The sequence below is a fragment of the Microcebus murinus genome, chromosome 5, assembly GCF_040939455.1.
Source record: "Microcebus murinus isolate Inina chromosome 5, M.murinus_Inina_mat1.0, whole genome shotgun sequence".
NCBI lineage: Eukaryota > Metazoa > Chordata > Mammalia > Primates > Cheirogaleidae > Microcebus > Microcebus murinus.
In genome coordinates, this window is record NC_134108.1 from 66062126 (window position 1) to 66087058 (window position 24933).

The 24933-nt window shown below is 46.6% G+C and overlaps 1 protein-coding gene across 8 annotated transcripts in view; it reads right to left on the reverse strand.

Moving 5' to 3' along the window:
* The window catches only part of ANKRD6 (ankyrin repeat domain 6), a 179120-nt gene that overhangs the window by 6974 nt on the left and 147213 nt on the right, over positions 1 to 24933 (reverse strand). For 5 of the 8 annotated variants that reach the window (XM_012750947.2, XM_076003111.1, XM_012750948.3 and 2 more), the window contains 12 exons: positions 24830 to 24928; positions 23644 to 23742; positions 18874 to 18972; positions 16977 to 17075; positions 14427 to 14525; positions 13110 to 13187; positions 9894 to 9998; positions 8406 to 8540; positions 7889 to 8074; positions 6829 to 6981; positions 1700 to 1813; positions 986 to 1112 (listed from right to left, as the gene is read on the reverse strand). In XM_012750947.2, the coding sequence (XP_012606401.1) occupies positions 986 to 1112; positions 1700 to 1813; positions 6829 to 6981; positions 7889 to 8074; positions 8406 to 8540; positions 9894 to 9998; positions 13110 to 13187; positions 14427 to 14525; positions 16977 to 17075; positions 18874 to 18972; positions 23644 to 23742; positions 24830 to 24928 (1393 nt within the window). The remainder of the gene's footprint in view (positions 1 to 985; positions 1113 to 1699; positions 1814 to 6828; positions 6982 to 7888; positions 8075 to 8405; positions 8541 to 9893; positions 9999 to 13109; positions 13188 to 14426; positions 14526 to 16976; positions 17076 to 18873; positions 18973 to 23643; positions 23743 to 24829; positions 24929 to 24933) is intronic. The other 3 variants (XM_012750952.3, XM_012750950.2, XM_012750953.2) reach the window with 2 other exon arrangements.

A 24933-nucleotide genomic window follows, 5' to 3' on the forward strand; every position in this document is an offset into this window, starting at 1 on the left:
CTTAGCCACACGGGTGCCACCTAAGCCAGAACAGTCTCTGGCCTTTCCTTCAGTCTGCCTCAATCTACCAGAGAAGGCTCTGGGTCCCATTTCCTGAGGCCTACGGATGACACAGCTCACTGTAGATTACACAGTCTACGGATGAGACACTCACTGCGTTGAGTGTCTCAACGCAGAACTGGACATTTATCTACGAGAATGAATATCCCCGTTGTCTAATTTCTGGGCCCAATCCACACCACAGCCTCAGTGTACCAGTGCCTTGCCCCTGCTCCAGTTTGGAAAGGAGGTCCTCCTCCCCACACCCAGAGCTCCAGGATGAGCAGGACTAGTCCCTGCATGAAAATCTGCCCAGGGAGTTTCCCAGTGTCGTTGGCACAAAGAATATAAAACCGTGTTCATGAGACGGCCTGTGCCTGTGGTAACTTAAAACACTTAGCATATCAAAATCCCCCACTGCAGCCTAATTACCAAGGTTCTGAATGTTCTCAAAATTATCACTGAGTGTAGTCACTGTGGCTAACGTAAAGATGCTTTGCTTGAAGCATTTCTTATGTAGCACCTGTGGCATGTTCAATAGTGAACTGCTGTTTAATGAGGGTTTGTATAGTTGGACAAAGGTAAACGGCTGACTAGGGAGAAGAAAGAGGTAAAAGGCACAAAAGGCAAGGGTGAGGGCCCTGCTGAGAGAGATGGTCACTCATCACCTTCCATCTTTGGGGTCCACCCTGACACCATCAACAGTGTAACCAACACAATGTTATCACCGATCAACAATTCTTTTATTCCTTCAAATATATTTCGACACTTAAACAAGAGTGCTTTATTACTGTATAGGGCCTGGGTATACAGTTGTGAGCAACACATGGTCCTTTCCCTTACAAAGTGTACTCTACAATCCGGACTGCCCTCAGACATAAGAGAGAACAAGATCTGGGGGTCATGTTACCTCTGGACCGAAGGTCTCTCTCTGTATGTGGGTTACCTGTGGATGACTCGCAAGTAGATGGTGTGGATTTAGCCCTGGAGGCTCTAGAATCTCCAGAAAGCTTCAGCTCCAGATTCTGAATCTTTAACATGCACCAGGTTTTTAATTCATCCACCAAGGATGTCTGAAAATACACACACACATATTAGTACACAAAAGAATCAAGTGAATTTGATATATGGTTTGTGAAGTAAAGCATCAAAGATGGACTTTTCAATTATGATAGTTGAGGATATCTTGCCAAATACAAAAGTTGTGGATTATCCATCCTCCCATAGGCCACAGTAGGCATCCAAGCAGAGAGTTACCTATATTCTTCATTAAGTGACTTAGAGCTACCTTCACCTCAATTAGAGCCACCCAAATCTTCCAAACCAAGCACTTCTGGCTGCTTAGAAGCATGAGTTCTCTCACTCACAGGTACTCATCCCATGTCTCTGGTCCTGTTAGGCAGTAACTCCCTGAGGGAAGAACTCACCCAATGCGCAGGACTTGGAATTGTTCCGGACAGAGATGGCATTTTCCCCAGCACGTTCAGTCTCCACCTACTGCCACCATATTCAGCCACAACCACAAACAGGACTAAAGGCTCTTTCCTATTACCCTCATATTTCAAGGTTATGGCAATGATACGCCATGTAATGCAAATACTTCTAGGGAGTGTCAGCCTCTGGGTTTTCAGTGTGGTAACCGGCAGGTGGGGGTTTGTACCTGTCGTTTCTCTCCCTCGTGCTTCTCCAGGTCTGAGTGCTGCTGCAGGCGGTTCAGGCACTCCGTCCTCTCTGCGGAGAGTCGCTCGACCATCAGCTTGTCCAAGACTCGCATCTAGGATTCAAGGGGACCAGAGCGTGTGACTGAGATGATCTAAGGATGGGCCCTGGTCTCTCCTGAGGAGGGGTTCAGGGGTACCAAGCAGGGACCAGAAAACAAGCAAACCTCAACTCCTTGTTCTATTCTGTTTTCATACATTATTCACGGAGCTCTGTTTTTACAGAATTCCTGAGCATGGTTCTTTTTCTCATTTGTTCAAGTCCTAAGGAGTTTAAGAGACTATGAATATGTAGTAAGTAGACAGTGTGAGTACATGCAGACCTAGTAGGAAAAATGTAATTTTTACAGATCTTCAAACATTATCTCTAAGACTCTGTAAGGAAAAACGATCTGAAAGTATGGAGCTATTCCCTCCCCACCACTCACCTTAAAAATGTTAGCTATCACCCAACAAGGCAGTGAAACAAGCTGAATACTCCGGGCTTTTATCTAGCTTTTCCAGTAAGCAAATATTTTTGGCGCTTCATTGGAAATAGTCGAAGCATGTGTGAAAAGACCACGGAAGGAGTTTAAAGGATTGTTTCAGAGAACAAGCGACTGTCATTTTTTAATCGCATGCTCTTCTGGGGCCCCCCTCATCTTGATGGTTCCTGTAAGGCCCCCTCATACCTAGCAGGGCCAAACTTTCACTGCTTTGACGAGGGTCCAGAGAGCAGAAAGGAACTGTTGCTAGTGGGAGCCAGCCCACGAGGCCTCACTGGTGACCTCCTCCCCTGTCAGGAACATACGTGGCAGTCCACACTCAGATGTTAAGAAAACATTTAAAAAAGAAACATCATGGGCCAGGCGCCCTGGCTCACGCCTGTAATCCTAGCACTCTGGGAGGCCGAGGTGGGCGGATTGCTCGAGGTCAGGAGTTCGAAACCAGCCTGAGCAAGAGGGAGACCCGTCTCTACTATAAATAGAAAGAAATTAATTGGCCAACTAATATATATAGAAAAAATTAGCCGGGCATGGTGGCGCATGCCTGTAATCCCAGCTACTCGGGAGGCTGAGACAGCAGGATTGCTTGAGCCCAGGAGTTTGAGGTTGCTGTGAGCTAGGCTGACGCCACGGCACTCACTCTAGCCTGGGCAACAAAGTGAGACCCTGTCTCAAAAAAAAAAAAAAAAAAAAAAGAAAGAAACATCAGTCTGGAGATGTGATGAATACCCTGTTACGTCTCTCTGGTCCTGTGTTTTTCTGTGAACTGCTTTCCTCCTGTTTTTTAGGATTGGCCTACTCTTCCATCTCCTCATCCTCTTCCTACCGGTAGCTATTTCAGGAGACGCTGTGTTCACAGGTCAAGGTTGATTGGCTCAGGCTTGAGCACTCATTACAGCTAAGATTTTGCATCCCAATCTTTTACCTTCCTTGAGCTAAAGCAAGGTCCTTGAGATATCCCAGCATTCATCTAACACTTTCCTCTTTGGGCTTAGGCTAGCTGAAATGGGTTTTTAATACAGGAAGCAGTCTTAATTAATACATTGTGGACCAAAGAGAAGATTTTTTAAATAGGCTTTCTACAAAATTCAGATAGCAAATAAACCTCAAAAAGTTTCAACTTTTAGTGGGCGCAGTGGCTCACACCTGTAATCCTAGCACTCTGGGAGGCCAAGGCAGGAGGGTCACTTGAGCTCAAGAGTTCGAGACCAGCCTGAACAAGAGTGAGACCCTATCTATACAAAATATAGAAAAATTAACCAGGTGTGGTGTAGAGCACCTGTAGTCCCAGCTACTCAGGAGGCCGAGGCAGGAGAATCAGTGGAGCCCAAGGGTGGGGTTGCAGTGAGCTATGACGATACGACTGCACTCTAGCTAGGAAGACAGAGTGAGACTCTGTCTCAAAACAAAACAAAACAAAAAAGGATCAACTTCACTATAGTAAACAAGGAAATAAAACTTGAACAGTAATATATCCTTAATATGGCAAAAACTTTTTTAAAATGATAATACTAAATGATGGCAAAGGTTTAAGACAGAAACTCAGACACTGCTGCTAGGATATAAATTGGTACAACTTTCCTATTTAGTAATTTGCCAATATTTATCAAGAGCCTTAAACATATAGCTTTGGACTAATTCTAATTCTGAATAATCTGAGGAGTCAAAAGTTTATGCATATAAATGTTCATCATAGCATTATTTGTAAGAGTAAAAAACTATAAGCAACTTTAAAATTCTAACAATTATTAGAATTGTTCAATTATGTTGTATATAATTTGCTGGAATATTATGAAACCAAGGACAGGGGAAAATACTCATGACATAAAATTAAGTAAAAAAGCAGAAGCAAAATACTATTCTCTACACATAGGAAGAGTACACCACCATTAAGAAGTACACAGGCTGGCACAGTGGCTCACGCCTGTAATCCCAACACTTTAGAAGGCTGGGGGGGGGGGAAGATCGCTTGAGGCCACAAGTTTGAGACCAGTCAACATAGTGAGATCTTGTCTCTACAAAAAATTTTAAAAATTAGCCAGGCATGTGGTGTGTGCCTATGTAGTCCTAACTACTAGAGAGGCTGAGCCAGAAGAATTGCTTGAGCCCAGGAGTTTGAGGCTGCGGTGAACTATGATCACACTACTGCACTCCAGCTTAGGTGTCTGAGCAAGACCTTATCTCTTAAAAAAATAAGATAAAGTACATTGTATCTCTACATGTCTAAGTTATATTGCTAGATGAAAATGCAAGCTACAAAAAAAAAAACCCTCAAAATCACAGCATAGTTGTACTTTTGCTTAAATGGAAGAGATCTCTCGGGAAAGTCAACTATGATACATATTTCTGTAATGGGGGATGTTTTCCCAAAAAGCACACGTTATTTTTAAAGTATTTTTTCATATTTAAAAATCTATATCAATCATACATTTATTACTAATTAAAAAGGGAAAAATGTACCTTTACAATGGAGGAATATGGCAGTTACCAACTTAGCCAAATGCTCAAACTTAACATCATTAATGAGACATTCTGTGCCTCCCGATGTGAGATAATTTGAAGCTTACACCATTAAGTATTCTTTTTTTTTGAAAAGACATAGTCTGGCTCTATCACCTAGGCTGGAGTGCAATGGCGCAACCACAGCTCACTGCAGCCTCAAACTCCTAGGCTCAAGCAATCATCTGACCTCAGCCTCCTCAGTGGCTACGACTACAGCCACATGCCACTACATCTGGCTAATTTTTAATTGTTCTGTAGAGACAGGGTCTAGCTACATTGCCCAGGCTGGTTTTGAACTGCTGGACTTATACGATCCCCCCGAGTCAGCCTCCCAACGTCCAGCCTATGAAATATCCTTATCAGAAATATTTAACCTGAACCTAAACACACATCTAGGCCAGTAGTTTTCAAACTTTAGCACACACCAGCATCTCCTGGAAGTCTTATTAAAACACAGGTTGATGGGCCCCATCCCCAGAGTTTTATTTATTCACAGTTAAATTCAGTAGATCTGGAATAAGGCCCACAAATTTGCCTTTTCCCTCCTCCCCCACAAGTCACCAGGTGATCTGATGCTGCTGGTCCAGGGACCACACTTTGAGAATCACATTCTAGGCCTAACTTTCAGTTTACAGAAACACAGGGATAGAGGAACAAGTTAAATAACACCATGAAAAACTTATCAGACAAATCTAGAATAAAACATTCTATAAAACAACTAGCCTGGATACTTTAAAAAGTAAATATCAGCCAGACATGGCAGCGTGTGCCTGTGGTCCCAGCTACTTGGGAGGCTGAGAAGGGAGAATCACTGTAGCCTAGAAGTTCAAGGTCAGCCTGTGGCAACATAGCAAGACAACCAACTTCAAAAAACAAAAAACTGGGCTAAAAAAGTTAGCATCATAGGCTGGACACGGTGGCTCATGCCTGTAATCCTAGCACTCTGGGAGGCCGAGGAGGGTGGATCGATTGAGGTCAGGAGTTCGAAACCAGCCTGAGCAAGAGCAAGAGCAAGACCCCGTCTCTACTAAAAATAGAAAGAAATTAATTGGCCAACTAAAAATATATAGAAAAAATTAGCCAGGCATAGTGGCACATGCCTGTAGTCCCAGCTACTCGGGAGGCTGAGGCAGGAGGATTGCTTGAGCCCAGGAGTTTGAGGTTGCTATGAGCTAGGCTGACACCATGGCACTCTAGCCCGGGGGACAGAGTGTGAAACTGTCTCAAAAAAAAAAAAAAAAAAAAAAAAAAAAAAGTTAATATCATGCGGGTGAAGGTGGTAGCCTAGACTCAGGGCTGTTCTAGATTAAAACCTAACAGTCAAATGCACAAAAGTGAACCTTCATTGGATCTTGGAGTGGGATCAAAAACAAAAATAAGCGATAAAAAAAAAATTTAGGACAATTGAGAAAATCTGAATAAGAACTGGATATTATGCAATTATTGATTTTCAGATGTGATAATGGTGTTGTGGTTACAAAGGAGAAAGTCATTATTCTAATTCTAAGCACTCTGTAGAGGTTCCCTGTCAAGAGCAGTTTGCAACTAAATCTCAAACAGTTCAAGAAAAAAAAAACAAATGTGTGTGAAACAGACAAAGCAAATGCAGCAACATGTTAACAACTGGTTGAATCTAGGTGAGTGCATACAAGCACTCATTACATCATCCTATATGTTTAACAAATTAAAAAGTTGGGAAAAGAAAAAAAAACTATAGACATGGTTATTCTAATTTTGTATGCGATGGGCAAGGGGTATAGGGAACATCAACATATAAAAAGACTGCAAAAAAATATGCCCCAATATTAATAGTGCTTTTTCATCACAGTGGGCTTACAGGCGATTTATCTTCCTTTCTAACTTTTTTATTTTTTAAAATGGGGATATCTTACTTTTATAATCAGAAGCAATTTAAGCATGTTCTAAAAAAATAAACACACTTTAACAAAATTACATAAGCAGACCTCTTCCCTGACAGCCCACTGGACACCCTTGGGGCGGAAGGGAGTGCTAAAGCCAGTTTCTACCCAAGCTCACGCTCTGCCAGACGCCTTGCAGTTGGAAGGCTGGGCTGTACGACTTACTTGGTGCTGGGTCTTATTCTCCATGTGCCCCAGCTTTGTGTTCATTTTATCCTGAACCGACCCCAGCTCTGCTTTGATCTCCTCCACAGTGGCCTCCAGCTGGTTCTCCAGCTTGTTGATCAGAGGTTCACATCTGCAACCATTGATTGGGGCCTGAGAGGGAAACAGAAAAGGAGTCAATCCCTCGTTTGTTCCTTTAACAATCATGTTTCCAACACCTACTACCGTGTTTCCCCGAAAATAAGACAGGGTCTTATATTTATTTTTCCTCAAGAAGACACCCTAGGGCTTATTTTCAGGGGATGTGTTATTTTTTTTAAGTACGGTACAACAATCTACATTTATTCAAATATAGTTGTCTTCTTCTGGATCATCATCATAACTCTCCAAACCCCGAATTCCATCCTGAATTTTCTGCGACTCTGTTTCCTTTAGAACCATTGGCCCCAATCTCTCATGTGGAGCAATAGAGCTGTCATGGGGCAGATGAGAAGGGCTGCTCGTCTTCTTTACCGCTCCGCGACGAAATGCATGGGTTGTACAGATACGCTGCATTAGCCATGCCCATCACTAGGTCTTATTTTTGGGGTAGGGCTTATATTGCATAAATGCTTAGAAATCCTGCTAGGGCTTATTTTATGGGTAGGTCTTATTTTCCGGGAAACATGGTATGTGCCAGGCAGCATACTGGGGAATACGAATGATGGAGGACACAGACTCACCCCTGTTATAACTTTGGAACATCCCAGAGGCCAAGCTTTGGGTACAGCAGGCAAGGCCCAGATAAGATTCAAAGGGTAAGATAGGTCCCCATCCTTAAGCTGCTTTTATCCACTCTGGGGCCTCAAGATATCTAGTCACCTAAGGATGGTACAGAAGGCTGTGCCTGTACCTGTTTGCCTTGGCCCTAGCAGCAGGAGCCCATCTGCCTGGTTTGCGGGGGAGGCCATCTGGCTCAAAGCCCGTGCTTTCCTAACACCTAAAGTGGCTAACAGCCCCAGGAGAAGTGTGAAGCAGACAGCCCTGCTGAAGGGCTGCGCTCCTGTCTCCCGACAGGTACCTGCATCACCTTCCCGTCCTTGCCCCGGTACAGCGTGTAGAGCTGGTACGCTCTGAACTCGTGGGGCGGGGGCGGGGATGAACACCGATGCCTGGGCCTCTTTTTCGGGTGATTATGAGCGTGCAAGTTCTTCTGGTGTCCGGGCTGTTGGTCTGCTGGTGGGGTGGGGTCAGAAAATGCTGACACCTGTGGGGAAGAGGAAGAGAGCACACACCCCTGAGCCCCGTGACATCTGCAAGAGTGACACCAGCCAACGGCTCCCATCTCACCCACTTTTGGGCAAAGAATCCCACTTTGCTTTGCCTCACAGTGTTCCACTCCAAGCAACATATGTCAAAAGAAACATATCAGCATGCTAACCTCTTATCTGATGTTAGCTAGATTTCATTTCTGTGCTCTGGCTACAAACCAGAAAGCCAAGCAAAATGGCTTTTTAGCTGCTGGGTTGTGATGAAATCGATATACCAGGGCCCTCTGCCACCCTGTCTCCCAGCCACCCTCTCAGCTGCCTCCTGACCTTGGGCCTTGACTTTCTCCTCCTGTCATCCTTTGCTTTGGGCTCTGGGGACGCTGACAGATAATCTTCTCTGGTCTCCTCTTTTCTGAGCACAGCCTGCTCGCTGCTGGGGGTGTCTCCTGCCGAGACACTGCCCTACAAAGAGAAAAAGCCCAGAAGCTTGTTCTACTTCATCCTTCAGCCTTTTTCACTAATAGGGTGAAATTGCAAGACTTCATCTATTAAGGGGCCCATGGGAATCTTTGCCAATGACAGATTCAGACATGGAGCATTGCTTGGTGGTCTTAACTAAACATATGATGCTTTTCCTGGTTGGTTGAATATTTGGCTTTCATTTTATTTATTAGGTCACAAGCTCAATATATCCTTGGGTCTAATTCTATATTCCAGAACTCCAGGAACATACCACACACAAAACACCTCAGCATTAGAGACTGTTGGTCTTTTGCATTTCACCAAAACCTAACCAACTCATTCGTTGAACTTGGACCACCCTCCCCACCACAATTAGACGAGTAAGAACTCTCTAAAATGAAAACAATATCACATTTCTGGTCCTTGTGAGAACTTTTACAACTTTTATGTACAATTCACACGTATAAACTTAATCAGAATTGCAATGCCTTAATCCTGGAAATTAATTTTGAAATAGCGGATAGAAGAGCAAGTAATTGGTGATGCATTTTATATGCCAAAAGTTGTCTCTATATCCTAGTCTTCTTTCTCCTGAGAGCTGAAAAGGCTTATTTCATTCCAAGACTACCATGTACAGTTGTACAAGCTGTTCACTGCACAAGGGCTCCTAGCTGAGGGGGTGAGTGGGTCATGAGAAGCTGAAATCATCTCAGGCTCTATTTACCATGTGTGCCCTGTGCCAGACTGGTCTACCCAGGGGGTCATCTTTTTCTAACTCGCCCAAGGGAGCCATGTGGGCTACCATATCGTGGTCTATCCCCTAAATGGAAAGGGAGGAAACAACCTATGCCAGTGGTTCTCAAACTCGGGTCCACATCAGAATCACCGGGAGGGCTCATTCAAACACAGGTTGCTGGGCCCCACCCCAGAGTCTCCCACCTAGTAGGTCTGAGGTGAGGCCCAAGAATCTGCATTTCTAACAAGGTCCCAGGTGACACACTGGACACCACACTTTGAGAACCAAGACTCTACACAAGTAAGGGCAGGTGTCAGAGAGACAGTGCCGCCCATATGGCAGGAACAAAGGCCACCGACACCCAGGGCTAGCAGATACGCCCCGCAGGGCGAGGCATGGGGAGTGGGCGATACCCACACCGGCATGTTGTCTGAAACCTTGGAGGAGAGGAGGACGTGAAGCCACAGAGAAAAAGACTGGCAACACTTTGAGGAACCGTGGTGGGAAGGAGAGGCAAGGGGGCACGGCAGTTGCCACGCGGACACAGCCGAAGCAGGGCGCTAGCCTCCCCTCTGCGGGCGGGCAGAGACGGGCGTGGGCGGGAGGACTGCCCCCACCTTGCTCTGTGCCACCTCATCTCTCGGCACAGACTGGGCTCTCCTCTCTTCCTTGAGCCTCTCTCTCTTTTTCCTCAGGCTTCGCCCACGACTGAAGCGCAAGACCTGAGGGAGGCAAATGGCATCGTTACAAACCACCGGTGCGCGCGGGTCGGCATGCCAGGACGCTCCTCAGACCTGCCGGCACCTCCCGCCCCGCGGGGGAGACCACGCTTTCACATCGACCACCTCGGGGCCGCCTGCAGTGTCTCCCGGGTGTTGTGCCGGGCACTCTAGGGACCCAGAGATGGGCAGGACGGTGTCCCTGACCTCAAGAAGCTCGAAGTCCACGATGATGACAACAAGCATTAACGTGCGGGGCCGGGATGCTAAGGCACAGGCTGTGCTCCAGGGAGCACCATTCACCTAAACCAGGCCACGTCGGTGGCCCCCAGAGTTGGGCAGTGTGGCAGCCCTGTGCCAGGCACAGTCTCACTCTCCATCTTGGTACACAGGACCTGAACCAGCCCATCAGATTTTCTCTTGGCCAAACTTCGACCAAGTCATATTCAATTTGAGTCAGACATTATTAAGGTGCATCTGTGAGCCACGGTACGAACTGTGGGGCAGGAATCTCCTCCCCAAAAGGAAGCATCTAGTCTGCCCCTTACAGGGCGGAGCAGTAGAGCGGACACGGACAAGAAATGCACGTGGGTCAGACAGATCCAGGTTTGAACCCAACAGCAGCGGTGGTAGGGTCTTCAGGCAAGTGATGTGAACTGTGTGTGCTCTATATATTCTCAAACGTAAAAATGAGGAGTTGTTGGGATTAACCAAGAAAAAGGAGGTGGCCGGCACACAGAGGAACAAGTCACTGGCAAGCGTGTCCCCTCCTCTCTTCGGGTTGCTTAACTGGCAGAGGATGTTGAACCACAGAGTACAGATCTTTGAGCTGGTGGAAACCTCCAACCTGTGGCCCATACATTTAAGAGGATAAAGAAGTCCTTAGGCCAAAAAGTCCGAGAACCACCGCCCTAAGCCATTTCTAAAGCTAAACTCTGACTTACCAGAAGTCGAGCATGATGAAAGGAAGTTACCAGTACCCCCTGCTCACCTGGTTACAGACTCTCAGGACAGCACAGTGCCAGAATCAGCCTGAAAGTCACTTTCAGAGCATTTGTGAAACAAATCAATGAAAAATGACAAGTGACACTCAGAGGTCACCCAAAACCAAAATAATCAGCAGCAAAATTCCCTCCATTCACTGTGTCATTAGCCAGTGAAAAGAACTTTGCATGGCTTGCAGCCTTTCTCAGCAAACTGTACCATCCACCAAGTGGAACACCATTAATCTCTTCCAGTCCACAGAAAGCTGGGAACAGTGACCTTGAGGGCTTCGAAAGACGTGTCCTCTTAGTACTGCTGTGGCCCATTAAAACCCATGTCCAACTAAGGGCCTAAGGCAAGGGGATTTCTCTTTTCAGACAAACGGTAAGGCTATTCCTGTAACTACAGACCATCAGAACAGTATGTATAACATTTTATGCATATCCTAAAGTTCCTTGCTTATTTTGAGAATAAAGTTTAATATGTACAATTATGTGTAATACAAACTTTCATAACATCTCATCCAACTTATTTACTACTCAACATAGGCATAATTTTTTTTTTTAATGGAAACACAAGAGGAGAACTGCACAGGGAAATGGTCCACAGTAAAGCCTTTGCCCTGTAAGTGAAGATCCTTGGGCTCTGGAAGACAAATGACAGATGGATTAAAGACACATCAGTCTTTACGTGCTTGGGGAACTCTCCAGTCCCACAAGACTGGATGATCTCTGTATGGCTGAGGCTGAGTCTGCCTGTCATTAAATTGCTGCACACTAAAATGCCAGGTAAATGTGATGGATTGTGACATGTATATGGCACCCTGTACATTTTGATCCATGAGACACCAGCATTTTTCTATTGGGATTCTGCTGCTGGTTCTTCACAAATAGCTGGAGAGGTGGAACCTTCCAGCCCTAGCAGCTTCTCCTACATGACTCCCTCCTGTCAGCAGCTCTGTGGACTTTCGGAGACCACTGGGAAGGACCAGCTCCGTGCTCAAGAGGGTGATCGATTTTGCAAAAGATAAAAATATTAACCATTTCCAGAAACTACTAGTTATACTAGGCATGTTTTTAAAACCCAAATAAAATAATGGCCATGCAAGACTCTGGACTCGGTTGGTGTGGAGCTGAGAGACAGCAGGGTGGGGCTGGAAATCCTCCTTTGACTCCCTGACACTTTGTCGTCGTCTTACAACAGTAGCCAGAATAAGAAAGAAAACCAATCAGTGTTTGCTGTAATGTAATACAGGATAGCTCCGATCTGGAAATAACCTAAATGCCCAACATTAAGGAAATGGTTTAAATAAAATATTGATGGCAACAAAAAAGAATATTATGCTTCCATTATAATGAATAATTATGAACACTGCAGAACACTGTCCTATTATGGTTAGGATACAAGGTAGAATACAAAATAGCATATACATTGTGAGCACAATTATATAAAAATTATGTGTTTGTGAAAGGTAATATGAAGGAAAATAACAGCTGTTTCAGGGTGCTAGAATTATGGATAGCTTATGAATTATCATTATTAAATTTTCTTTATTGTTACTTAGATAGTGTCAACCTCAACTCAAATGGTATCAGCCACCATTTTTTAAAATTGAATGATGGACCAAAACCTTTATTCAATAAGAAAGAAAAGAAAACTAGACCGTACTTATCTGCCTCTGGTGGACACTGACTGCTTTGTCTGCCCAGAATGGCCCCCTCCCCCTCCTACCTCTCTCTGGGAAAAGCCCTTCTCATCTTCAAGCCGCTGCCCCCCACTGGCTCAGGAGTGGTCATTTGCCCCAAGCTCTTCAATCGTGGTCTTCTCCTGCGATGCTTTAACCTGGAACTTCTCCCCTGGCTCAGTCTCGGGGAAGTCGTGACCCAGGAAGCTGGTTGTGACAATGACCTAGCCCCAGGGAGGCGATGATGCCCACACATGGAGAGCTGGACTAGCAGCTTTGTTTCCCATCGTGCTGGAGGCCTACATGGAGTCCTTGTTGGCCACTGCCTGGGCCCAATTCCCTATTCAAGTCAGTTTGAACTGGCTTCAGCAGACTGCAACCAGAGGAGTCCCAACAACTTTGCAGCCCCACGTAACCAATACAAGGGAAAGTGCAGTGAATCCTACCTGCGGAGCTTTAGTGAGGAGAAGAGCAACTTCTGGGTTATTGTGGTAGCGGGCAGTCTCCAGCGGAGTCTGGCCTGCCTAGGAAAGGCACAGGGAGGGCAGGTGAGAAACGGCCATCAACCCTGCACGCGCACAGCCTGGCTGGCACGGCACCCGCCAGGAGTGGGCAATTCCGCACTCCGTCACCCCAGCACCTACGTGTGCTCAGCAAAATACAGCCTTGTATGTGACATGGCCCTGCTTGTCAGCCTCACCCCCTCCAGTGAGGCAGCCAAGTCACACTCAGGGCATGATAATGAAAATACACAGCACCAGAGGGCACGTGCAGACCCAGGTAAGTGCTTTAGGAAGCAAGGTCTGGGGCACTGCCGAGGAATGCCTTCTGGAAGACAGGAGGGAAGGGAATGCTCAGACAGGATCAAGGTAGGACATTTCAGTTGAGGGGAAAAAAAGGATCATGAAATCCAGCCCAGTGAGGACTCTCTTCCCTGGAGAACAGTGAGGAAGGTGCCTGGTCAGGGCCTGACCCTGCTCAGGGGGCAGGTCAGGGCCTGGCCAGAGAGTCTCAGGAGTTGGACTGTGAGAAACAGTTATGAAGCTATGGCCATAACATATGTTCTATGGAGATTAAGCCAAAAAACAAGAGTCAATAACAGTGGATCCAAAAGGAAGGGGAAGGGATTCAAGGCATCATGGAAGAGGCGACTGTGCCCTACCCCAGCCCTTTATGGGTACTAGAGCTACGAGAAGGCAGGAGGAGGAAGAGGGAACCAGACACAGGAGCCAAGAAGGCCAGAGGCTTTTTGTCAGCTACAACATCCCTGGATGCCCCAGACATGCCACACAGCTGTCCCTTTCAGGAAGGCAGAAACCATGGGGGCAGCCTGGGCTGGTGCCTGCTGTAGGATGTGGGGGACCAAGGAGGACGGGGAAGGGGAGGAAGAGGGAGGTAAGGTGATTTGGAATAGGAAGGAGTGAGAGTTTTGAGCTGATTAATCTGATGGCCATGCCCACTTACAGGCCTGGAACTCACTTTGGGTAACACCCACTTGTCAGTTTGTGTGGACACCTCTGAGCTTCCTTTACAAGGTTGTGCTCACAGCAGCTAGGAGTCTAAGGGGGCTTGTCAACTCCTGGGACTCCTCACAGTGGGGGTCCCCTCAAGTCCTCTCTGAGAGCCCCAGGGGCTCAGTGGAAGGAACTGCTTCCAGAGAGCAGTTGGGCCCTTGGAGTCTGCAGGGGTTCAGGTAGAATCACACACCCCATTCTGGAAAGGGTAGGAATGGCTTTAGAAACCACCGTTGCAGCTCAACTTACATTATTAACAATGGTCCCATCTGCTCCAGCTTCCAGTAAGATTTTAACCACCTTCTTGTGATTTAGGGCAGCAGCAATATGAAGTGCTGTGTCTCCAGCCTGAAATCAATCAGAAGAAAGCCTGCTAAACCCCATCTGCTCATGGCCTACAGCCCTCCAGCTCTTCATCCCTTAGTCTAGGGGTGGCCCTTCAAAGTCAAACTAAGATTTTCCTTAGACTGCTCTGGGGCCCTTTGTTGAAGTGTTCGGTGGTTCTATTGAAAAAGATCTTGGAACTAAATTACCTATGCACCGATATCACATTCCTTTTTGAGTGAAGAGACCAGAAATCACACAACAGGACTAAATGCAGGGGAAAAGTAATGCTCAGCTGGGTTTGTTGAGAATGGTGGGGGCCTGAAGCCTCACAGAGACAGGAGGATGGGCAGGAAGCCTGGGGTAGGCAGCCTCGTCATTCTGGAACTATTGACCTGTTTCTTTGCCCACGGAGGTCAGAGGTCAGAGAACTGCTTGGTGTCTGGTGCTGGATTGAACAGAAGCAGCTGTGGAGATGGCAACTTCTGCACACGGGAGGGGTAGCAGCCCCGCCGTCAGCCGCCAGGGCTAGGGCTGAAGGGGGTGGCATTAAAACTCAATCCATCTGCTGGCTCAGGGTGTCCTTTGTTTGGGTCAAGACACTGAGAATCAGTGTTCACTTAAGATTGTTTTCTACTTCTTACCATACAGCCTATAAACAACCTTTCATATTTTCTTTATACAAAAAAGACATTTTCACATAATCAACTATGAAAGGAGGATACAGACAAGTACAGCTGAGTAGGCCAATTCCAAATGCAAATACTGTCATTTTCCAAACAGAAAGACATAAGTGAACCAGACAAATATAAGTAAAATAATTCATTTTCTCCCCTGTCAGGTGATCAGGAAAAGTACTCTGATACTCTTTGTTTTCCTGGGCAGCACGAAAATTTAGCCATCTCTATAAGTAGCAGGAGAACGTTTATTTCTGAGCCACTTAGCTGTGTGTGTTGGGGGGAAGCTCTCCAGCAGTGGTTCCCAATCTTGGATGCATATTGAAGCCAGCTGGGGAGCTTTAAAAAATACTGACCCCAGCCACAGGCCACTGTCCACTGGGGCGTGTGCCTGCTCCTATCCCCTTTGGAGTGTACTATCGCATGCAGGCATAAAAAAATAAACAAATAAAAAATAAATAAAAAGTACCAATCCCTGGATCCCACCCCCAGATATTCTGATTTCATTGATCTGCCACGTGGGGTGGGGCATGGTGGTTTTTAAAAGCTCCCAGATGATTGTAACACGCTGGCAAGGCTGAGAAGCACTGCTTGGTGGGCTGTGCAGGGGTAACCTGATGAACTAGAATCCACTGGGAAGGCTGTAGAATAACAGACTTAGCTGTTTCATTTGGTCAGTGGACCTCAATCCCGGCTGTACAATAAGTGTTTTTTTTTTTTTTTTTTTTTGAGACAGAGTCTCACTTTGTTGTCCAGGCTAGAGTGAGTGCCGTGGCGTCAGCCTAGCTCACAGCAACCTCAAACTCCTGGGCTCGAGTGATCCTTCTGCCTCAGCCTCCCGAGTAGCTGGGACTACAGGCATGCGCCACTATGCCCGGCTAATTTTTTTTTTTTAATATATATATCAGTTGGCCAATTAATTTCTTTCTGTTTATAGTAGAGACGGGGTCTCGCTCTTGCTCAGGCTGGTTTTGAACTCCTGACCTTGAGCAATCCGCCCGCCTCGGCCTCCCATACACTAAGTGTTTTTTAAAAAAAAAAATACCTGGAACTCACCCCCAAAGGCTCTGGCACCTTTAAACTGGAGCAGGATCCAGAAGTATTTTTTTTTTTTTTTAATTCCATATGCAGCCAGGTCAGAGACCACTGTTATAGGGTATATTTTATTTGAATCATGATCTAATTTTTTCTTTTAATTTCAGATTTATGCACCCCAACTCAGAATAGCCAAACAATGTATCACTTAGGTATCAATATATACCAAGGCAATCTATTTTTTAAAATCCAAATGACTACTTAAAAGCATGCACGTTTCCATGGAAGACTGTAATCACAGCTTCATTTCAAAACCCCATCACATGGCATGGCTATAGATTGTGTACCTAATTTTACAGAAATGAGAGACTCTGCTGGTTCAAATAAAAGTAAGTGGCAGTGCAAGGAGCAGAACTCAGGGAGTCATGAGCTCCTGATTCCCTTGCTTCTTTACTAAGCCACACTCTTCCTTGCGGGTTTCCTTTTTAAAGTCATATTTAAAACAAAACCCGCCCCAGGATCTCCACAAAATGTTCGATATGCAAATGTGGTGATATGCATGGGAATGATAAGGTGCTTTCTCTAGGAGGCCAGATAAACCGGGGCCACTAGAGCTCAGTGGGATACCCATGCGAAGGCCAGCGCTGGCGGAGTCCCAGAGGGGTCAGAGGGCAGCAGCCTCTGCTCCCATTTGCACTCACACACCTGCCAGGTGGCCCTGTGGGAGGGTGCTGGCGGCCATGAAGAGGATACATGCACTGACCTGGTTCTTTTCATGGACAGAACAGAAAGCACTGAGGAGCAGCCTAATGATGGACAAGTGATTATAGCGCGCAGCCACGTGCAAACAGGTGTCGCCTGCCTGCGGACAGAAATCAAACTCTAAGCACAGTCTCAACAGTTACAGAACAGAAAAATAGAAACAAAATATCATTTCAAAGCTGGCAATCATATATTCCTTAGGGGATGTTGATCTGAATTATAAGCATCTCTTTTAACATTGACCTTCCACTCCAAGACTTACAGTTCTTTGCTGCTGCGGGCAGCCCTGCTTGTGTTCTGCCTGCACAGAACCACCATGTGGTCAAACAGGCTCTCTGCTTGCATGGTTATGAAACTAGATGTCTGTTCCCCTCCGGACCTTCAGAAGGGGAGAGGTGGGGCAGGTCTGCTTACCCAGCACCCAATACGGCTCCACTGGCCCTGGCCTCCCCTACAACCTGAAGGGGACTGAACTAAGGCCAATAGCTCTGCTTTGGAAATGAGCCTCTCCCAGCACAGATCCATTGTGGCTGAGAGGGCAGGGCAGCAGGGTAAGTTGTCAAATTTTAAGAGCCCATGTGTCTCCCAAAATTCAAGAGCATCCCATTTCAGTAGGACTCCAAAATCCCATATGAAGCAAAGTAGCCTGGGAAGCCGATAAGAAAATAATCATGGGAGCCAAAAAGGACATTCACATAAACTCAGGGTAAGCATCTTCCTTAGCGGGCACGGAATTCTGCTCCCAGAGAGACAACAAAACTAGAGACAGAAAGTCGTGATGTCCTGCAGTGTCCTCCTGACATTTTCATTGTAGCTCTGTCTACAGAATGGTGCCGATTCAGCTCAACTTTCTCCCCTGGACTGAGAAGGAGCCAAGCTCAAAATGCTGAGGTTCAGAACATTCTAGAATAGTCTTAGATGAGTCTGTCTCCAAACAGGGAGACCCCCCCAGCTGAAGCCACTTTTGAGAGAAGCCCCAGATTTTCTTGCCAACGTGGCTAAGGCATGGGATTTGCAAGGACATACAGATTGTTTGTGGAGGAGGGAGGGACACTCCTGCCACCTTTCAGGTCAGCTCGCCCCAAGGATGCCTCAGCAATCGATAGGGCCTGCCCTCTGTAGATGCTGGCGGGGGCGTCATAGACCTCCCCCGTAAATGGCATCATCCCATATTTGCTGACTCTACATGGGTGGAAACTTTCTTAAAACATTTAACAGGCTTCCTAGATTGTCATTGGCCAGACACACACTGTTAAGAAATGATAAAATGAACCAAAGTTGAGGAGTGAAGGGAAAAGGATGGGGAAAAAACAGTATTTCCAAGTCTTTTGATTTCTCTTCTCATGCACCTGAATGACCCCTTAGGAAATTAGCAAAAAATGAATAGTACCAAAACACTTTTTATTTTGAGACAGACTCTCACTCTGTACCCAGGCTAGAGTGCTGTGGTGTCAGCCTACCTCACAGCAACCTCAAACTCCTGGGCTCAAGCAATCCTCCTGCCTCAGCCTCCCAGGTAGCTGGGACTACAGGCACGTGCCACCATGCCCGGCTAATTTTTTATAGATAATTTTAGTTGGCCAATTAATTTCTTCGTATTTTTAGTAGAGACGGGGTCTCGCTCTTGCTCAGGCTGGTCTTAAACTCCTGACCTTGAGTGATCCTCCCGTCTTGGCCTCCCAGAGTGTTAGGATTACAGGCGTGAGCCACCTCGCCCAGTCCCAAAACACTTTTTATATTTTAAATTCTATAATAGATGTTAATACTCAATTATGCTTTTGGGGCTATTTTCTGGAGTGATGAGAAAGAGAGGGAGACAGGGGAGAGGGAGAAAAGAAAAGAGGGGGACAAGGGGACCGGGGGAGTCAGGGAGAGGGAAGCCAGTTTTGTTCACCCACATTATTTTTGAGGTCGGCACGGGACCCGCCCAGCAGGAGGACGCGAGTGCTCTGGGAGTGGCTGTTCTGGCACGCCAGGTGCAGAGCTGTGTTCCCTGCCTTGGAAATGGGCAGAGAGAAGGGAGGACACGTTAGCAACCCGCTTCTGCACGGACCTGCACGCCTTGCAGAGGGGCAATACTTACTCAGGAGGAAAAAAGTCAGTGCTCACGGTCTCTGCCTTCTGATCGGCGGTCCCAGCAGGGGTGCTTCAGAGGCAAGAACATTTAATTTGGAATCCAAACAGGCAGAAGAGTCCTGTATATATCATAAAACCTTGGTTCCAAGTCCTGGCTCTGCCACTTACTAGTTGAAAGCTACCGGGCAAGGCCCTTCAAATGCTCAACTTTGAATTCCTTACCTGTGCAATAGAGCCTTCTTTGAATCCATTCTTGTATTTTTCTTGAAACATCAACATTTGAACTATGGGGAGGAGGGAGAGTGACAAAAACCTACCTAATGGGTACAATGAAGACTATCTGTACAACGGGCATACCTATAGCTGTGACTTAAGCATTACAAAAGTGATCCATGTAACCAAACACATTTGTACCCCCTTAATATTTTGAAATGAAAAAAACTGAACTATGAACAAGGTGCCCCACTTAGCAGGCAATACAGCTGCACCTGTCACTTAGCATACGGATTTGAGACCCTTTTGCTTTTTGGCCTCTACCTTCAATATGCCACATCAGGGCAACAACTAAGAATCAGAATAACATCCACAGCAATCTTGCAGGAAAACTGTATGATGTGAACAGAATTTTTGAGTCTATGAGAGTAGGGCCTACAGGCCACTAATAAACCCTAGAAAAATAACAAGACGACGGGCAGCATGACAGGACATTTCGTGTTGCCTGAGAGCCTGCAAGCACTCAGGAGGTTCCTACACAGCTCACTGTGTGTTCCGCAGAGCGCGGAGACCGGCTCCGGCCCGCAGCTGCCCGGGCTCGGAGCCGCCACTGCTCTTCCCTCGCCTAGTTTACTCCCCGCCGCGTCTCACAGCACTGGCTGCCCACGCCTCAGGATGTTAGGTTCTTGACCTTTCAAAAAGAGAAATGAGTTGTTTTGTTTGTTTTAATGGAGGAAAATTGGATGTGGCCGGTTCACTTACCTCTTCTCATACCCTTGGCTCTAACTGGCCTGGGTGGATCTTTTTCCTACTGTTACCTCCAGGAATGTGGAGCACTGTAAGCCTGAGGGTTTAGTGAGCTCAGTGGTTCTCACCCCTAGGCTGCACCTTAGAATTGCCTGCTTTAAGCCGGTCACAGCTGCAGCCCTTCTAGGGCCTTGGATTCACTGGGCCTTGGGGGTAGGGTCTGGGCTGTCCCAGTTTTACCACTGAAAGTCCTACATTCCCGGAAAACCCTCAGACCAGGGCAAACCGGGACAGTCACTCTAGGCCTGGTCTTCAGGGTTTTTCTTAAGTTTGATTTTTAATTTCTTTCTTTCTTTTTTTTTTTTTTTTGTGTGTGTGTGTGTGTGTGTGTTTTTGCTTAAAGTTTTCTAGGAGGGTGCCAAGTGCGGCCAGGTGGAGAGCCACTGCTAGTTTCGTTCTCAACAAGAGATCTGCCCAAATTTCAAACACTCTGTTCCCAAGTTGTCTCCAAGTTGTCGGCTTTGATGTGGTCATTCAATATGTGCTGAATAAATGAGTGAAATAAATCTGGTGGCCCTAGAAGCATACCAAAGCTAATTTTGCCAATAAGAAAACATCGATTATGTGGAAGAGCATTTGGATCAAGAAAATGGAAGACCATATATCTGGATAAACAAATGGTGGTAGATCCATGTAATGGAATACTACTCAAAAACAAAAAGGAGCCAACTATTCATATATGTAACAACACAAAGGGATCTTAAAAATGTTATGCTAAGAGAAAGTCATCAGACACAAAAGTCAATCACATACTATGTGATTCAATTTACATCTGCAGTCCTCAACCCCTGGGATATGGACCAGTACCAGTCTATGGCCCCTTAGGAAACAGGTCACATCATGGCCTGAGCTTCCCACCCCCATCCTTCCCCATCCCATCCCAGCCGTGGAAAAACTATCTTCCATAAAACCAGCCCCTGGTGCCAAAAAGGTTGGAGACCGCCAATTTATATGACATTTTTGAGAAGGCAAAACATATTTGTGGTTGCCCAGACTGGGAGAGGGTGATTGGGGTAAAGAACTTTTTAGGGTGATGGAAACATTCTATATCTGGTGGTGGTGGTTACACAACCATATACATTTGTCAAAATTCATAGAATATGATTTCATACCTAAGAAAGATGAACTTTATGCATGTAAATTATACTCATAACTTAACATTAAAAAGGTGACCGAGGGTAGATCAATGCAGCAGGCATTTTTTTCCCTGAGTCATGGGTACCAATTTCCCAGGCAGGAGCTGCTATATTTACTGAATAAGAAGGATCTTTCTAAAGGCTTCCCTAGAGGCTGTGGTGGGTGCAGAACGAGAAGTCCCTTCTGAGATGGCACGAGTTACCTGACCTGCCCTTCCCAAGGCTTTCCACAGTATTTTGGGACTCTCCATGGGATGGGAGGCAGTATGGTGGAACAGCAGAGCTGGGCTAGTTTATGGCCCTAATTGCATCACAAATGAATCCTGTCTTGGTCAAGAATTCTACCAGCTCCCAGCTTAACTTATCCGTTAATCGGGACCATTTACTTCTCAGAGTTGGTGTAAAAAGAAAATGTAATTACACACCAACTCAGGTTCCAGACCATGTACCACTTTGAAGAAATGGAGCAGTCGCCTGCCAAGCAGTGAGCCACGCACTGCCGAGGTATCACGGCGCATAGCTGGCCTCTTTCCCCCAAGCTTTGACTCACAAGGGAACCCTAAGAAACAACCAGAAAATGACAGCACAAAGCCATGTACAGCGCTGAGAGAAAGCTGCAGAAACATCGTGATGTCCCTTCAGGGAGGGAGAGGCCCTGGGGGCCTGGGTTGGGGTCTACGGGCAGAAACGAGGAGTAGGCTACCCGGAGCGGTGGGCACCAGGAGGAGACGGTGAGCCCCGCTCTGAAAGCGACAGAGGTGCGTGCCAGGAAAGGGGCAGGGAAGAGCTCTGGAGAAGGCCCGGAGAGGCCTCCAGACAGCGTCAGGCTGGGGGCTTTACTGGAAGGTTCTTGAGCAGAGGAAGAGCAGGATGGAGACGGGACTAGACTCCAGCCAGTCGGTCTACATTGAGGCTTCTGGAATAACCGGGGGACACGTAAGAATGAGCATGGAAAGAGAGGGACAGGTGTCAGACTTGAAGGAAACATCCTAAGAAGTGATGAGGGACTGGAGAGGGCAGACAGCAGGAAGGAAAGGAGAAGAAACGTTATTAGCCTCTCCCTGTCTGCATGACCATAGGGCTGGCTTGACCATACTCTTCAATGAGCCAACGGAAAAGCGGCGAGAGCCGGGAGATTTCACAGGGGGTCAAAGCCACTGACGTGGGTCCTCTTGCTCCCCATGTAGATTACCTTCACTGAGGAGGTTCAAGCCCCAAGGCCCAGAGGTCACTTCATGGATGGAGCATATTTCTAATAGGTTGGGTTTTTTTTGTTTGTTTGTTTGTTTTTGTTTTTTTTTAAATTATTTTTTTTATTTTGGCATATTATGGGTGTTTGTTTTTTGAGACAGAGTCTCACTTTGTTGCCCAGGCTAGAGTGAGTGCCGTGGCGTCAGCCTAGCTCACAGCAACCTCAAACTCCTGGGCTCAAGCAATCCTCCTGCCTCAGCCTCCCGAGTAGCTGGGACTACAGGCATGTGCCACCATGCCCGGCTCATTTTTTCTATATATATTAGTTGGCCAATTAATTTGTTTCTATTTTATAGTAGAGACGGGGTCTCACTCTTGCTCAGGCTGGTTTCAAACTCCTGACCTCGAGCAATCCGCCCGCCTCGGCCTCCCAGAGTGTTAGGATTACAGGTATGAGCCACCACGCCCGGCCAACATTTTTTATAATATATACATTTATATTAAGCACTGGGACATGTAGTATATATGATTTTATATCACTTTGTCATGTTCTTTATCAAGAGCATTATCTTCAAAATTATGATTTTAATATTAATTATATTCTATTATATGAATGAATGAACAATTTTAAATCCCCTTCCCCACATTTTTTTAATGTTGTAACTACTGCTATCATGAACATCCTTGTGGGTAAATTTTTATAAGCATATTTTATTACTTTTTCAGAGATGAGTCCAAGAAGGATAGTTACTGGGCAAAAAGGACCATTTTTAAGGCTCTTGATTTGTTTTGCTAGGTTGCCTCCCAAAGGTGGTTGTTCCCATCACACTTCTCCCAGCAGTATCAGACAGTGAGCCCACTTCCCCGCACTCTTGCTAATATTGGGTTTTAGCATTTTAAAGCTCTTTTGATGATATTTTTAAAAAATCACCTCCCTAGTGAGGGTGTTTTTAGTACTGTCAAAATGATGGGGACCGGTAACCTGATGTAGGTTCCCAGCAGCAGTCGGGGGCCTCTCCCATCAGCAGGGTTTTAGCGCTGTTGGTAGGCTCGTTCCTGACCTAGAACATCCATCTGCTTCTAGCCTTCTCTGCAAGTGAACCTTCTGGGTGGAATAGACCTTGCCAGGTTCCACGCGACCCTCGGTGCTCTCGATCTGCTCACCAAGAGGTGGCTCCCACGGGGAGGGAGACCCACAGCCATCCCCACCTGCGAACAAGGTGTTCTAGTGCCTCCGGGCCTCACCTTGTTCCTGGCAAGCACGTTGGCTCCTGCTTTGACAAGCAGCTTGACTGACTGGCTGAAGCCGTGCCAGGACGCTTCATGCAGGGCCGTGTTCCCGTCCTAAAGAACACACGAGGGAGAAGCACATTACGATGAGAAGAATTAGGCCTTGGGTAATCAATAACCGAGCATCACAGTGGATTTTTACTATACACCAGAGGGACTTTCTCAAGCAGGGCTCCTCATCTGGACCTCCTCCTCATCTGCATTTCTGGAATGCTGAAAATGATTTGAGTAGTCATTTCCCCATTCTCCCAGGAATGGTATATAAAAAGATCCATTCTAGATGCCCAAAAGAGAAATAAATTCATGGCATCCAATGCATGCCTTGGGCATTAGGGCTAAGTCTCTCTGGGAACCCCAGATGAGAAAGACGCCACAAGGCCCTTCCACATTTCCATGAGCTCCTGTTTACAGAAAGTGACATCAGGATGGCATGCTGTCTGTTCCTTGCCACCCCCCTACCCCTCAGGGTCTGCACTGCTCCTGGCACCAGAGAGACCCTGCAGTGACCAGTCAAAGGACGAGTCTAGCTTCACAAGTTCCAGGGGCACGATAGGTAGCTCTTCCCCCTCTTTTTTCACCAAAATTTAATCTCATCCAGCTTAATCCAAAGGCTCAGAGCCCCCAAATGAATAATGAGCAGGACTGAGGAAAAAATGATTTTGGAAGTTAGATAAACAAGTGTCCTCAATGAGTAGCTCTTTAATAAAGAGCAATTAACAAATACAGCCCATATTTGCTTAACTTACTGTTTTTTAAGAAAGAAATATCATTAAGTGTGATGAATTCAGTGGGGTGGGAACTAGGGAGGGAGGAGCATGGCGGGAAGGTAGAGACACCTCCATGCTGTTCCAGGCCAGGGTTCTGGGTGGTCACCCGGGGCCACTTGCGTAGGCGCATTCTGCAAGTGCGCCCAGGCTCTGGCTTCGGCTTTTACTCAAGCACTCCTGTACTCCTGGAAATAGCCATAAATGTGCACAGAAGAGACAAGACCTAATGCTACTGACACCCACAAAGGGAAGTCGAGGGCTCCAAAGGTCAGGGGGCCAGGCCATGCTGAGAATGGTATCAGGTTCCTCCAGCCCCTCCTGGCCGCCTGCACCCCTTGCCTGGGGCAGCGAGCAAGCTGAGCGTGCCACTTCACCTTGTCCTGTCTGTCCAGGGCACAGCCCTCCTGGACGAGCGCCGCGATGATCTCCGTGTTCCCCACCACCGTGGCTCGGTGCAAGGCAGTCTGGTCCCCCTACA